General features: G+C 40.3%; 1 protein-coding gene across 1 annotated transcript in view; it reads left to right on the top strand.

Moving 5' to 3' along the window:
• TTC7A (tetratricopeptide repeat domain 7A) overlaps positions 1–16,925 on the top strand; it is a 1,159,252-nt gene that overhangs the window by 1,004,633 nt on the left and 137,694 nt on the right. The window contains exon 18 of the mRNA XM_053712237.1: positions 14,530–14,664. Coding sequence (XP_053568212.1) covers positions 14,530–14,664 — 135 coding nt within the window. The remainder of the gene's footprint in view (positions 1–14,529; positions 14,665–16,925) is intronic.

The following is a 16,925-nucleotide window of genomic DNA, read 5'->3' as shown; positions in this document are numbered from 1 at the left end:
CTACAGACAAGGCTGGAAACCTAACCAGTCCTGGAACAGGGGCAAACAGGTCAGAAAACCTGCTGCTGCCCCTAAGACAGCATGAATTGAGGGCCCCCGATCCGGGACCGGATCTAGTGGGGGGCAGACTTTCCCTCTTCGCCCAGGCTTGGGCAAGAGATGTTCAGGATCCCTGGGCGTTAGAGATCATATCTCAGGGATACCTTCTGGACTTCAAATCCTCTCCCCCAAGAGGGAGATTTCATCTGTCAAGGTTGTCAACAAACCTAACAAAGAAGGAAGCGTTTCTACGCTGCGTACAAGATCTTTTATTAATGGGAGTGATCCATCCAGTTCCGCGGTTGGAACAAGGACAAGGGTTTTACTCAAATCTGTTTGTAGTTCCCAAAAAGAGGGAACCTTCAGGCCAATCTTGGATTTAAAGATCCTAAACAAATTACTAAGAGTTCCATCGTTCAAGATGGAAACTATTCGAACAATTTTGCCCATGATCCAAGAGGGTCAGTACTTGACCACAGTGGATTTAAAGGATGCTTACCTTCACATACCGATTCACAGAAGTCATTACCGGTATCTAAGGTTTGCCTTTTTAGACAGGCATTACCAGTTTGTAGCTCTTCCATTCGGACTGGCTACGGCTCCAAGAATCTTCACAAAGGTTCTGGGCACTCTTCTGGCGGTACTAAGACCGCGAGGAATTTCAGTAGCTCCATACTTAGACGACATACTGATACAAGCTTCAAGCTTTCAAACTGCCAAATCTCATACAGAGATAGTACTGGCATTTCTAAGGTCGCATGGATGGAAAGTGAACGAAGAGAAAAGTTCTCTCTTTCCACTCACAAGAGTTCCCTTCCTGGGGACTCTGATAGATTCTGTAGAAATGAAGATTTACCTGACAGAGGACAGGTTAACAAAACTTCAAAATGCATGCCGTGTCCTTCATTCCATTCAAGAGACCAGAAATTCTCTTCTATGGTGGCTTTATCGGCCACATCTGTCCAGGGGAATGCCATTCAGCAGGCCAGACTGGTCAATTGTAACAACAGACGCCAGCCTACTAGGTTGGGGCGCTGTCTGGAATTCTCTGAAGGCTCAGGGACTATGGAATCAGGAGGAGAGTCTTCTTCCAATAAACATTCTGGAATTGAGAGCAGTCCTCAATGCTCTTCTGGCTTGGCCCCAGTTAGCAACTCGGGGGTTCATCAGGTTCCAGTCGGACAACATCACGACTGTAGCTTATATCAACCATCAGGGAGGGACAAGAAGCTCCCTAGCAATGATGGAAGTATCGAAGATAATTCGCTGGGCAGAGTCTCACTCTTGCCACCTGTCTGCAATCCACATCCCGGGAGTGGAGAACTGGAAGGCGGATTTCTTAAGTCGTCAGACTTTTCATCCGGGGGAGTGGGAACTTCATCCAGAGGTCTTTGCCCAAATACTTCCACGTTGGGGCAAACCAGAGATAGGTCTCATGGCGTCTCGACAGAACGCCAAGCTTCCGCGCTACGGGTCCAGATCCAGGGATCCGGGAGCGGTCCTGATAGATGCCTTGACAGCACCATGGACCTTCAGGATGGCTTATGTGTTTCCACCTTTCCCGATGCTTCCTCGATTGATTGCCAGAATCAAACAGGAGAAAGCATCAGTGATTCTAATAGCGCCTGCATGGCCACGCAGGACTTGGTATACAGATCTGGTGGACATGTCATTCTGTCCACCTTGGTCGTTACCTCTGAAACAGGACCTTCTGATTCAGGGTCCTTTCAAACATCAAAATCTAACTTCTCTGAAGCTGACTGCTTGGAAATTGAACGCTTGATCTTATCAAAGCGTGGTTTTTCTGAGTCAGTTATTGATACCTTAATACAGGCTAGGAAGCCTGTCACCAGAAAGATTTACCATAAAATATGGCGTAAATACCTATATTGGTGCGAATCCAAAGGTTACTCTTGGAGTAAGGTTAGGATTCCTAGGATATTGTCTTTTCTACAAGAAGGTTTAGAAAAGGGGTTATCCGCTAGTTCCTTAAAGGGACAGATCTCAGCTCTGTCCATTCTGTTACACAAGCGTCTGTCAGAAGTTCCAGACGTTCAGGCTTTTTGTCAGGCTTTGGCCAGGATTAAACCTGTGTTTAAAGCTGTGGCTCCACCATGGAGTTTAAACCTTGTTCTTAACGTTTTACAGGGTGTTCCGTTTGAACCCCTTCATTCCATTGATATAAAGTTGTTATCTTGGAAAGTTCTATTTTTAATGGCTATTTCCTCGGCTCGAAGAGTCTCTGAGTTATCAGCCTTACATTGTGATTCTCCTTATTTGATTTTTCACTCGGATAAGGTAGTTCTGCGTACTAAGCCTGGGTTCTTACCTAAGGTAGTCACTAACAGGAATATCAATCAGGAGATTGTTGTTCCATCCTTGTGCCCAAATCCTTCTTCGAGGAAGGAACGTCTTTTGCACAATCTGGATGTAGTTCGTGCCCTTAAATTTTATTTACAGGCAACTAAAGATTTTCGACAAACGTCTTCCCTGTTTGTCGTTTACTCTGGTCAGAGGAGAGGTCAAAAAGCTTCTGCTACCTCTCTCTCTTTTTGGCTTCGTAGCATAATTCGTTTAGCTTATGAGACTGCTGGACAGCAGCCTCCTGAAAGAATTACAGCTCATTCCACTAGAGCTGTGGCTTCCACTTGGGCCTTTAAGAATGAGGCCTCTGTTGAACAGATTTGCAAGGCTGCAACTTGGTCTTCGCTTCATACTTTTTCCAAATTTTACAAATTTGACACTTTTGCTTCCTCGGAGGCTATTTTTGGGAGAAAGGTTCTTCAGGCAGTGGTTCCTTCTGTATAAAGAGCCTGCCTATCCCTCCCGTCATCCGTGTACTTTTGCTTTGGTATTGGTATCCCACAAGTAATGATGACCCGTGGACTGATCACACTTAACAGAAGAAAACATAATTTATGCTTACCTGATAAATTCCTTTCTTCTGTAGTGTGATCAGTCCACGGCCCGCCCTGTTTTTTAAGGCAGGTAAATATTTTTTAAATTATACTCCAGTCACCACTACACCCTTGGCTTCTCCTTTCTCGTTGGTCCTTGGTCGAATGACTGGAGGTGACGTAGAGGGGAGGAGCTATATAGCAACTCTGCTGGGTGAATCCTCTTGCACTTCCTGTAGGGGAGCAGTTAATATCCCACAAGTAATGATGACCCGTGGACTGATCACACTACAGAAGAAAGGAATTTATCAGGTAAGCATAAATTATGTTTTTTTAGCCGGCTCTCCCCATTGATGTCTATGGGAAAATCGTGCACAAGCACGTAAAATCAGCTCAAAGCAGCGCTGGTATTTGTGTGCGGTATGGAGCTCAACGCAACCATATTGCCCGCTAACGCAGGTTTTTGGAAAACCTGTAATAGCAGCGCTATTAAATGCTGAGCGGTGGAAATAACTTGCAAGTTATTACCAAGCCAGCCAAAACGCAAAACTCGTAATCTGGCCGATTGTTTTTTTAAATTGGGTTGTAAAATCAAATTACAAGTTATATGCATGGTTTAAATACTTGTAATGTTTAATTAAAGGACTAATGTTTAAGTATATCTTAATTTTTAACATTTGTACATTATTTTATGAAGCCCCCCTCTCCATTTATTTAACATTACTAAAATGTATCCCTTAAGGACAGTTCATATAAATTCATTAACTATCAAAAATAATATTAATATTTAGTAGTTCTTAAATCCAGGATCATCATTTCATGGCAGATCTTCAATATTTCATCAGCTGTATTTAATAGACTTGCAATAAAATTTCACTATAGTCAGTTATTTATTTTGAAGAGTTTCAGCTGAACTGCTTTATTTGCTATTACTGCCCCAATGAATACTAAGCAGATAGCCAAGACATTTTTGTTTTCATAATTGCTTTTCAAACTGTTATTTATGAGTAATGCAAATTGCAAATGTCATTAAAGTAAAGGGCTTTTCATATTTAAATAAAGAATTGAAAAACCAAAGCTGTATTTTACTATTTGTTTTTATAAAAGCTGTTTCAAATAGATTGGCACGTGCTTGTATATGAAAAATGCCTTTATTGGATCTGTATATCTGCTTTGCAGAAAGTAACAGTTGAAAATGTGTGTGTTTGTGTGTATATATATATATATATATATATATATATATATATACTGTATGTCAAAATGATGTCTGTGCACTCTCTAGATCAATTGCAACAACTGGGGTGCGTCACTTAAAGGGACACTCAAGTCAAAATTAAACTTTTATGATTCAGATAGAACAACTTTCCAATTTACTTGTATTATTAAAATATGCACAGTCATTTTATATTTACACATTTTGAGTTACCAGCTCCTACTGAGCATGTGCGAGAATGTACAGAATATACGTGTATGCATTTGTGATTGGCTGATGGCTGCCGCATGGTGCTGTGGGAGTGGAAATAGACATAACTTTGAAATTTGTCAAAAAAAAATCTACTACTCATTTGAAGTTTAGACTAAGTGCCCGTGCGCTATCTTTTTATCATGCATTTGTTGATTATGCAAATATACTGTATTTACTGGTCCTTTAACAAAATAATACAATGTCCAAGAATGAGCACTCTCCCAGGTGCTTTTTCTTGGACTTTGTTAGCAGTGCCCTCCACTAATATTAGAACCCTTGGTAAATATGGGCAAAGAAGGCTGTCAAAATGTGTCTTTATTGTTTAACCTTTTGATCTTTTTTTAAAAAAAATACACAAAATACCCTGCTCTCATGCATATCAAACAATTGCAAATACAACACAGGTTTATCAACCATGACTTCCTGTTTAACAGGGGTATAAATATAAGTTAACACATAGGCCAAAGTCCCTTAGTCATTCATCACAATGGGTAAGACCAAGGAATGTAGCTGTGATGTGCGGCAAAAAAACGTTTTTAAGCTTCACAAAATGGGAAGTAGCTATAATGCCCATATCCACCATCAGGGCAATAATGAAGAAGTTCCAATCAACTGGAAATGTTATAAATCAACCTGGAAGAGGTCATGTGTCTACAGTATATTGTCTCAACGCACTGTGAAGAGGATGGTTTGAGTGGCCAAAATATCTCCAAGGATCACAGCTGGAAAATAAGTTAGTTGTGTCTTGGGGTTAGAAAGTCTCCAAAACCACAATCTAACGTCACCTACATAACCACAAGTTGTTTGGAAGGGATTCAAGAAAAAAGCCTCTACTCTCATCCAAAAACAAACTCAATCATACATACATACATTGAAATCAACAAAGAAATGGTTTACTGACCACAAAATCAAGGTCCTGCCATGGCCATCCCAGTCCCCTGACGTGAACCACCATAGAAAATATATGGGTCTAACTGAAGAGGATAGTCCACCAGTGTCAACCTTGAAATTTTATGCATCTGGAGAGATCCTCTATGGAGGAATGGTCTCAGATCCCTTGCCATGTATTCTCCAATGTCATCAGGCATTATAGGAGAACACTCAGAGCTGTTATATTGGCAAAGGGAGGTAGCACACAGTATTGACTAAAAGGGTGCAAATAATTATGATATATATATGTATATATATATATATATATATATATATATATATATATATATATTATTTTTTTGGATAAACCTGTGTTGTGTTTGCAAATGTTTGATATCCATGAGAGCAAAGCATTTGTGTGTGTGTGTGTGGGGGTGTGGGTGGTTTAACAAAAGATCAAAAGGTTAAACAATAAAGAGCATTTTCTTCACAGCCTTCTTTGCTCATATTTACCAAGGGTTCCAATATTGGTGAAGGGCACTGTTTATATATTTTATATATGTATATATATATATATATATATATATATAGAGAGAGAGAGAGAGAGAGAGAGAGAGAGAGAGAGAAATTTCCTTCTTAATATGAGGAGAGTCCACGGCTTCATTCCTTACTTGTGGGAAAACAGAACCTAGCCACCAGGAGGAGGCAAAAACACCCCAGCCAAGGGCTTAAATACCTCTCCCACTTCCCTCATATCCCAGTCATTCTTTGCCTTTCGTCACAGGAGGTTGGTAGAGAAGTGTCAGAAGATATGTAGTAGTTCCTTATGAAGGGTATCTACCCTTTGAAATGGAACTGGAGTTTTAAGTACTCTAGCGCTGCGGAATCTGTTGGCGCTCTACAAATAACCGATAATAATAATAATAATAAGTAGTCTTGTCAGCCTCTCAGTTAGAGCATTGACGAAAGTTAGGGTCTGGAGATGCAGGGAGAGTCTTTCTGCAAAGCCATGCAGGCTTGTAAGCAATCAGTATTGACGAGTTTCACTACCTACTTTCATCACTCAAGTCCATGTCAGGCGCGATGCTACAAGACTGTCACACTTAAGAGGCTGTGTTTCTGTTCCACAGCATAGATCCCGTAAGATTGTTATAATTTTTTACACATATGGTAATGCTAGAAGACAGGGTCACAGTTTGGCTCCCTTTTATCTGTATGGAATCAAGGGTTAATATCTCCTGAAGGGGATTATTGAACAGTGGGGATTAATCTCATAATTTTTTATTTGATTTATACTGCGTTATGTGTGAGATGTTTTCTGAGGCTCATAGGCGGAAGTTGGAACATACAGGTTACTTTCACTTTAGAGCTCCGCAGCTTTACAAGCTTGGTGCGCTTTTCCTTAGCAGAGGCGGTTCTAGGTTGTGCTCCATGTGACCAGGTGTGGTCGTAGTTTCACTTCTTACTCTCTGACCATGCTGGTTATCGGAGAGAAGCAGTTTACTCTGTGTGCTTGGGCCATAGGAGGTGGTGACGGCCCCAGACATTGGGGGGTATAAAGATGCAGTTTTTATATTTTATATAACGTTCATTATTGTTATATTAGGACATAGCCCATATGGAGGATTCTGACGTTTTAGAGGGTACTCCCTCCATACCTAATACTAATGCCTGTTTATATTGTGAGGAGGCCGAGGTATACCCGCCCTCTCAATTATGTTCCACATGCCTAGAATATGTGATTATGTCAAAAAAGGTTAACATGTTTGATACCACTGAGCCTTCCACCTCTGAGGGGTCCCCGTCCCGTGAGCTGCGCACCCTGCTTTCATCTCCTAATAAACATGCAGTTTCCCATAGCACGCCTGATCCTCCATCTGGAGGAGGCCTTTTACCTCCAGACTTCACTGCACAGTTACAAACGGCGGTGTCTGCAGGCATTAGTGCTTTACCTAGCCCTGCTAAGCGCAAACAAAAGGTCAAATATTGCTATCCTTCCCAGGGGTCATTTAGTTTATTGGCTATAGCTGATAGACAGTTATCTGATGATGAAGTTCTTTCTGATACTTCAGAGTGTGAACTTTCTGGGTCTGAATCGGCTGCTCTAAGCCTTCAATTGCGGAGGAACCAGATTTTAGATTTAGGATGGAGCACTTGCGCTTTCTTTTAAAGGAAGTTCTGGCTACCTTAGAGGTTCCAGAGGCCAAGGGGCCTGAAGAACCTTTAATTCCTAAACTGGATAGAGTTTACAAAGACAGGGTTGTTCCTCAGACTTTCCCTGTTCCTGTAAAGATGGCAAACATTATTAAGAACAAATGGGAGCGGATTGGTTCACCCCTTCGTCTGCCTTTAAAAAACTGTTCCCAGGCCCCGGACTCTCAATTGGAGTTGTGGGGTTCCGCCCCTAAGATGGATGGCGCTGCCTCCACGCTTGCAAAATGCCCTACTATCCCGCTGGAGGATAGTTCGTCGTTCAAAGAGCCCATGGATAAAAAGATGGAAACTTTGTTAAGAAAGATGTTTAAACATTCGGGATATTTATTTTAACCAGCGAAGGCAGTTGCCGCGGTTGCGGGAGCGGCTACCTACTGGTATTACTCCTTATCAGAATTGATCGAGTTGGAAGGTCCCCGCGATATTATTCTTGCTAGAATTAAGGCTTTAAGGGTCGCTAATTCTTTTATTTGTGATTTGAATATCCAAATTATTTGTTTAAATGCTAAAACTGCTGGATTTTCTGTTCAGGCCCGCCGGGCTCTGTGGCTGAAGTCATGGTCTGTAGACTTGACTTCCAAGTCCAGACTCCTTTCCCTTCCATTCAAGGGTAAGATTTTGTTTGGTCCAGGCCTGGACTCCATTATTTCCACAATTACAGGGGGCAAGGGTGCCTTCCTACCGCAAGATAAAAAGAAAAGTCCTAAGGGACAATCTAATAATTTTCGTTCCTTTCATTCTGATAAATCCCAGCGCCAGCAATCCTCCACTAAGACCGAGTAACCTAAGACTTGGAAGCCGTCTCAGTCCTAGAATAAGTCCAAGCAGAGCAAGAAGCCCGCTGAGACTAAATCAGCATAAAGGGGTCAGCCCCGGTCCGTCTATGCATCAGGTAGGGGGCAGACTTTCGCTCTTCTCAGAAGCTTTGTTCAGGGATGTGCAGGATCCTTGGGTCCTGGAGGTCATTGCTCAGGGTTACAGAATTGGGTTCAAGTCTCTTTCACCCAAGGGCAGATTCCTTTGCTCAAATCTGTTATCAAATCTAGAGAAGAGAAAATGCCTTTCTGGGGTGCGTTTGGGATCTGTCCTCCTTAGGCATCATTTTCCCAGTTCCCATAGAGGAACGAGGCTTGGGATACTACTCAAACTTTTTCGTGGTCCCAGAAAAGGAGGGATCTTTCCGCACGATTCTAGACCTAAAGTGCTTAAACAAGTTTCTGAACGTCCCCTCGTTCAAGATGGAGACGATAGGGTCTACCTTTCCCTTAGTCCAGAAGGGACAGTTCATGATCACTATAGATCTGAAGGATGCTTACCTTCATGTCCCAATCCACAGGGAACACTTTCAGTTCCTAAGGTTTGCCTTCCTGGACCAGCACTTCCAGTTAATTGGTATTCCGTTTGGCCTAGCTACTGCCCCAAGAATTTTCACAAAGGTTCTGGGTGCTCTCTTACATGTGGCAAGATCCCAGGGCATTGCAGTAGCACCTTACTTGGATGATATTCTGGTTCAAGCACCATCCTTTTGTCTAACGGAAGAACATTCGTAATCTCTTCTCTCTCTTCTTCGATCCCATAGATGGAATATAAACTTAGAAAAGAGTTCTCTTACTCCAAGCACCAGGGAAGAATTCCTGGGCACTATATTAGACTCACTAGTCATAACGATATTTCTTTCAGACCAGAGATGCTGCAAGCTGGCTTTGGAATGTCTTTCCCTCTGGACCTCCTCAAGGCCCTCTGTGGCGCAGTGTATGGAGGTGATTGGTCTCATGGTGTCCAGCATTGACATAATTCTCTTTGCCAGGTTCCGTCTCAGACCCGTTACAGCTGTGCATGCTCAGACAGTGGAACGGCAATCATTCAGATCTGTCTCAACAGATCTCTCTGGACAACCGGTCGAGAGAATCGCTCTCTTGGTGGCTCTGTCCAGATCACCTGTCCCGAGGGACATCCTTTTTAAGACTATCCTGGGAGATTGTGACTACAGATGCGAGTCTCCCAGGATGGGGAGCAGTTTGGGGAGCCAAGAAGGCTCAGGGCCTTTGGTCTCGGGAGGAGAGCTCTCTTCCGATCAACATTCTGGAACTTCGAGCAATGCTCTGAAGGCTTAGCCCCTTCTAGGTTTGTCCCAGTTTATCAGATTCCAATCAGACAATATCACCTCGGTGGCTTACATCAACCACCAGGGAGGAACAAGGAGTTCCCTAGCAAAGAGGGAGGTATCTCAGATTCTGGAGTGGGCGAAGGCCCACAACTGTTCGCTGTCCGCGATCCACATTCTGGGTGTGGACAACTGGGAAGCAGATTTTCTCAGCAGACAATCCTTTCATTCGGGGGAATTGTCTCTCCATCCTGAGAGATATGCAACAGGTGGCGGACTCCGAAGATAGGTCTCATGGCAACCCATCTCAATACCAAGCTACCCAGGTATGGGTTGAGATCCAGGGATCCTCAGGTTGAGCTAATAGATGCATTGGTGGTGCCTTGGAGGTTCAGTCTAATATACTTTTTTCCGCTATTACCTCTCCTTCCTCGAGTAGTGGCCCGCATCAAGCAGGAGCGGGCATCAGTGATACTGATTGCTCCATCGTGGCCGTGAAGGATGTGGTTCACGGATCTAGTGGGGATGTCATTATCTCCTCCATGGAAGTAGCCTTGTCGCAGGGATCTGCTGGAACAAGGTCCGTTTGTTAATCAAAATCTAGATTCTCTGAGGCTGATTGCATGGAGATTGAATGCTTAGTCCTAGCCAAGAGAGGTTTTTCTGAGAGAGTTATTGATACTCTTATTCCAGCTCGCAAGCCGGCTACTCGTCGCATCTGTGGAGGACCTACTTATTCTGGTGTGAAGAGCATGGATTCCCCTCGGTCAGGGTTTCCAGTATTCTTTCCTTTCTTCAGGATGGTCTCGAGAAGGGCCTTTCTACTAGCTCCCTCAAGGGACAGATTTCAGGCCTGTGTTTAGATCTAGCGATCCTCCTTGGAGTTTTAATCTTGTTCTTAAAGTTTTGCAGAAGGCTCCGTTTGAGCCTACGCATGTAGTTGACATTAAATTACTGTCTTGAAAGGTACTTTTTTTACTGGCTATTGCACGCAGAGTCTCTGAAATGGCTGCCTTGCAATGTGAGCCTCCGTACCTAGTATTTCATGCTGTTAAGGCTGTTCTTCGTACTGGGTTAGGTTTTCTTTCTAAGGTCGTTTCAGATCGCAACATCAATCAGGAGATTGTGGTTCCTTCTTTGTGTCCTAATCCTTCTTCTTCGAAGGAACGGTTACTTCATAATTTGGATGTAGTTTGGGCCTTAAAGTTCTATCTTCAGGCTACAAAGGAGTTTATACAGACTTCTTCTTTGTTTGTTGTCTATTCTGGGAAGCGTAGGGGACAGAAGGCCTTGTCCACTTCCTTATCTTTTTGGTTGAGGCGCATTATTCCCTTAGCTTATGTAGGAATTTAAGCCTTTGACTGGGGTGTCTTTGCCTCCTCCTGGTGGCCAGGTTCTGTATTCCCACAAGTAAAGAATGAAGCAGTGGACTCTCCTCATACAGAAGGAAAGGAAATTATCTGGTAAGCATAATTTATGTTTTTTAACTGTTACTTTCTGTATATATAGAGAGAAAAATATATTACTATTTATTTTTTGCTCTGAAATGCAAATGCTTTATTTATTTAGGAAAACAAATATTACCTTTCTGATTACAGTACTGTACTATGTTTCTGACAGTACTATGTATTCAAAGGTATTACAAATTATATAAAACTACCTTTAAGTTGCACGTATAACCTATATTATGACATGTAAATATGAACTAAATAATATCCCCAACGTGGTCGCATTTCACATCTGCTTCATTAGGATTTTTTTAAATGCACTTATAAGATGTATTATGAGATGTAAATATTGCCTAAATGACATATAGGAAATTGTTGTTTGACACTGTATCCTACCCCCCCTTTTAGCTGTCCCATTTTACAGACACAAATATAGAAATATTGCGAAATTCAAACAAGCAGTTTGGTTAAAGGGTTTTGCACCTGTATTAATGTATGTGTGTGTGTATGTATTTATGTATGTATATATATATATATATATATATATATATATATATATCTCAAAAGATAAGAAATATACAAAATAGAGGTTAAAGCATGAAATATCAGAGAAGATGAAGCCAATCTTGCCTGGCACTAGGACTTTCCTGTATAATTAACTATTGCATTACCTAGGATGGGGGTTAACCAAGGGTAAATAGCGGTACAATAAATAAACCAATTTTAAACACAAAACTTGCTTCAATATATTCTAATTTATTTGCCATTATTTAGACAATTTTAAAGGGCTGTCCTGTTTGAGCACCTCACAAATCATATCACAATATAATAGATATAACCCAAATAATGAAGTCCATTAAAGCTGGGGATCACCAGAGATGATTCTGATGTGGCCAGTTATGTTGTAAATAAGAACTTATTTTGAAACAATTAACATTGCACAGTTCTCAGTTAACTGCATCCTTAAGCCATTTGTGAAAAAAGCAACAATTGCGACAGTGTACACATTTACTTTTAGAAAGTGCCCGGATCTCCGGTTGGCTTCAGAGAGGAGTTTAACAATACAATCAAACCAATGACTTTATTTTCCTTTCACCGTGCGATCCTCAGCTTAACTTTGGTTACTCAGATTACTCACTTGATTTTTGATAGTCCTCCTCCCCTTCACCTTGCGAAATACTAACCAATTTCGGAGTTCCCACGGGCTGCAGGCGGTTCCTCTTTCAGATATATCCGCTCCACTGATGCAAGTTAATACTTGCTGATGACCATGGTAGTTGCTTGTCACAATCACTCTGTCGAATGTATCCACTCCAGCAGTTGCAAGTTTAATACTTGCCGATTACCATCTTGGTTAGCCCAATATTTGTTATATTGTGATATGATTTCTGAGGTGCTCAAACAGGACAGCCCTTTAAAATTGTCTAAATAATGGCAAATAAATTAGAATATATTGTAGCAAGTTTTGTGTTTAAAATTGGTTTATTTATTGTACCGCTATTTACCCTTGGTTAACCCCCATCCTTGGTAATGCAATAGTTAATTATACAGGAAAGTCCTAGTGCCGGCCAAGATTGGCTTCATCTTCTCTGATATTTCATGCTTTAACCTCTATTTTCTATATTTCTTATCTTTTGATTAGTAGTTTAATTAATTCACAATCTCCGTGCACCTTGTTCCTGCAAATAATGCTGATAAAAGCAGGATCAAGAGGACCTGTACATTTGTTATGTCTTTGGTGCTGCTAGTTTTATATTACTTGGATATATATATATATATATATATATATATATATATATATATATATATATATATATATATATATATATATATGTGTGTGTGTGTGTGTATATATATATATTAAGAATTTTATTTTTAATTAAATTATATTAATTAACACCTTAAGGACCAACGACGTACAGGGTACGTCCTACAAAAAAAGGTCCTTAACGACCAAGGATGTACCCTGTACGTCGGTATTTGTAAGCGGTGGAAGCGATCCTGATATTGAGGCATCCTGCAATAACATATTTTAGCCATCCGATGCAGAGAGAGCCACTATTTGACCCTCTCTGCATCGGCCATCGATGGCCGTGATCGTTGGTGGGTGGAAAGCTACACTATGGCACATTTAATTTTGTACATACGGTGGGAGAAAGGACTGGGGAGGGTGCTAATTATTAGCTAAGGGATCTGGGAGGGGGTGGGGGGTTGGATATTGAGGGGGGGCAGCTACACTAAGGTAGAGGGGGAGGGTTAGAAAACTGTTAGGGGGATCAGGGAGGTTGGGGGCTAAGGGGGGATCCTACACAGCAGAATATTTTTTTTATTTTTTATTTTTAACACACAAAAAAAAACAACTTTTATTTTAGTACTGGCAGACTTTCTGCCAGTACTTAAGATGGCGGGAACAATTGTGGTGTGGGGGAGGGAAGAGGGCTGTTTGGGAGGGATCAGGGGTGGGATGTGTCAGGTGGGAGGCTGATCTTTACACTAAAGCTAAAATTAACCCTGCAAGCTCCCTACAAGCTGCCTAATTAACCCCTTCACTGCTGGGCATAATACACGTGTGGTGCGCAGAGGCATTTAGCGGACTTCTAATTACCAAAAAAAGCAATGCCAAAGCCATATATGTCTGCTATTTCTGAACAAAGGGGATCCCAGAGAAGCATTTACAACCATTTGTGCCATAATTGCGCAAGCTGTTTGTAAATAATTTCAGTGAGTTTGTGAAAAAATTTGTGAAAAAGTGAACAATTTTTTTAAATTGATCGCATTTGGTGGTGAAATGGTGGCATGAAATATACCAAAATGGGCCTAGATCAATACTTTGGGTTGTCTTCTAAAAAAAAAAAATATATATACATGTCAAGGGATATTGTAACTCGCTAATTTTGAAAAAAAGTGGTTTGGAAATAGCAAAGTGCTACTTGTATTTATTGCCCTATAACTTGCAAAAAAGCAAAGAACATGTAAACATTGGGTATTTCTAAACTCAAGACAAAATTTAGAAACTATTTAGCATGGGTGTTTTTTGGTGGTTGTAGATGTGTAACAGATTTTGAGGGTCAAATTTAGAAAAAGTGTGTTTTTTTCCATTTTTTCATCATATTTTATACATTTTTTATAGTAAATTATAAGATATGATTAAAATAATGGTATCTTTAGAAAGTCAATTTAATGGCGAGAAAAACGGTATATAATATCTATGGGTACAGTAAATGAGTAAGAGGAAAATTACAGCTACACAAACATTGCAGAAATGTAAAAATAGCCTTGGTCCCAAATGGACAGAAAACGGAAAAGTGCTGTGGTCCTTAAGGGGTTAAATAGTCTGGATTTTAGCATAATTTTGTATTTCTAATTTTGAGAATTTTTATAATGATTTTTCAAGCTTTCCTTTTTAGTCAAGCCTAGCGTAGACCAATGATTGTGCACCACTATGAATGCCTATCTTCAAGTTGTGTTTTTTTTTTTTATCTGTATTTTAAGGTTCCCAGAGAGCTTCTTCAATTGCAGCTTCACGTTTAGAGCAAGCCATGTCAGAGATAACCATGCATAGTAGTGTGCAGAAGCAGGGTCCGTTGCACCAATGGATAACTCTTGAACAGATATGGCTCCAAGCAGGTAAGGGACTATTAGAAAAAAATAGTGTTCTTTCTTATTCTGAGTAAAACTGTGAAAAACAACCAAATGTTCTAATATTTCTTTATTTTGCACCCTCCTGTTTAGATCACATAGGGGCCGATTTATTAAAGTGCGGACGGACATGATAGGATGTAGCGTATCATGTCCGCCGCACATCGATAAATGCCATTAATGATTCATGTGAATGTCATTATTGACTCTGGAGCATCAGGACTGTTCATAGATTCAAGTGCTGTATCAAAAAATAAAATTCCCACTATTATGAAAATCAAACCAGTGGTTCTCTGTGTTTTTGATGGTACATCCTTAATAGTTAGCACCAAGTCAGGTCATAAGGAGTTCATAACTTTTGATAACTTCTTCACCTCTTTTCCCTATCGTACTAGGTTTAAAATGGTTACAACTCCACCAACCCACTATCAATTGGAGTAATCTCATCTTGTCTCTCGAGTCTGCTTATTGTACAAAAACTTGTTTCTCAAGTTCCTCTCTCTTACAAATTAACAAGCAAGACATCCCTAGTGAATATACAGACTTCCAGGATGTATTTAGTAAGAAGGAGGCTGAATCATTACCTCCCCATAGACCGTATGATTTTCCTATAGAGCTATTACCTGGGTCACCTATCACATGGTCATATTTACCCGCTGTCCTAACCGGAATTACAACATTTAAAGGATTATATAGATGATAATCTTAGAAAGGGATTTATAAGACCGTCCATCTCTCTTGCAGGTGTAGAAATCTTTTTTTGTAAGAAACAAAGACGAGTCCCTAAGGCCTATAGTAGATTACCGTGAACTGAACAAAGTAACCATTAAAACAGGTACCCCCTACCACTTATTCCTGAGTTGATAGAACGATTAAGTTCTGCAAAGATATACACCAAGTTAGATCTTAGGGGGGCATACAACATGAAAAGAATTCGGACAGGTGATGAATGGCTCACTGCTTTTTATACAAGATATGGACTTTATGAGTATACTGGGATGCCATTCTGGCTTTGTAACGCCTCTGCCACTTTTCAAAACTTTATAAACAACATATTCCGTGACATCTTGGACGTTTATATGATAATATATCTAGATGACATACTCATTTACTCAAATTCATTAAAATAACATATTAATCATGTGATAAAGGGTGGGAGTAAGGGCGCTAAAAAAAGCTAAAGGTATCTAAAATAAATGTTAAATAAATAATTAATTAGTGCATATGCTTTCGCTGGTAAAAGGTGTGCAAAAAATTCTTTTTATAAAGTGCTCTGTTGCCAAATAAATTAAATTGACAAACAAACCTGAAAAAATTGATGTGTTGAATAAATTTCATATGTTGATAGCGTTAATAATATATTAAAAAGAATGAGTACATACTGATGTGAAACAAACAAGGATATTTGTGTATACAGTTGAGTGTAATGAATAGTAAAGATGCGAGGATAAACAATATTCTATACGATATACAACAAGTTTCCAATCTCAAAACAGTCATCATTGTGACTGTTTTGAGATTGGAAACTTGTGGAACTTGCACCTGTTTACTTTGGAAACAACTGTTCCTGTATCTGTTAACCCGGGTTACTTTTGCATTATCACTCATCACTTCACCAATTTCTCTCTATGGTTACATTTCCCCTGCGTGCATAGCACTAAGTGCAGGATGTTTTAAATGTACCCCTTTGGAGAAAATAACTACTAAGTGATTTTGATAAAGCTCGCTCTTTAGGAATAGGAACAATCACTCGGAACTCCGCAGGTGACGTCAGACGCCAAGACACATGCGGCGCACATTAATCACTGTGTGAAACAAAAAAGAGTCCTATGTAACAGCTCCATCTAAGAAGTTAAGGTAACTTGTATCATTTGTGTCTCCCAAGGTAAACTTCAGACTAATACGTGCTCTAATAGGCAGAGAACCATTCTAACAGCCACGACGAACTGATTTTATGGTAGTAAAATTCTCACTTGGCTAATGTGGCGATAAATATCACTGACTTTTTTTTTTCCTTTCCCAGCAGCTTAGTGCTCTGCTATCCTCAGACTGCTCAATTTGTTTTTCTGTTTATTTCTCCACTCCTCCGATACTGTGTTTCAATTGTATTATTTGATATATATATATATATTTTAAGTCAGGTTGTTAGCTTATTGGATTCTGAGGACATTTTAGCTGACAGATTTTAATATTTTTAGGGGAGACGTCCCCATAGGTAGCGGTCTATTATCAAATTCATTTTATTCCAT

The sequence above is a fragment of the Bombina bombina genome, chromosome 4 (genome assembly GCF_027579735.1).
Source record: "Bombina bombina isolate aBomBom1 chromosome 4, aBomBom1.pri, whole genome shotgun sequence".
NCBI classification, from domain to species: Eukaryota; Metazoa; Chordata; class Amphibia; order Anura; family Bombinatoridae; genus Bombina; species Bombina bombina.
Note: the sequence above shows the minus strand (reverse complement) of the source record. Positions and strands in the feature narration are given on the sequence as shown.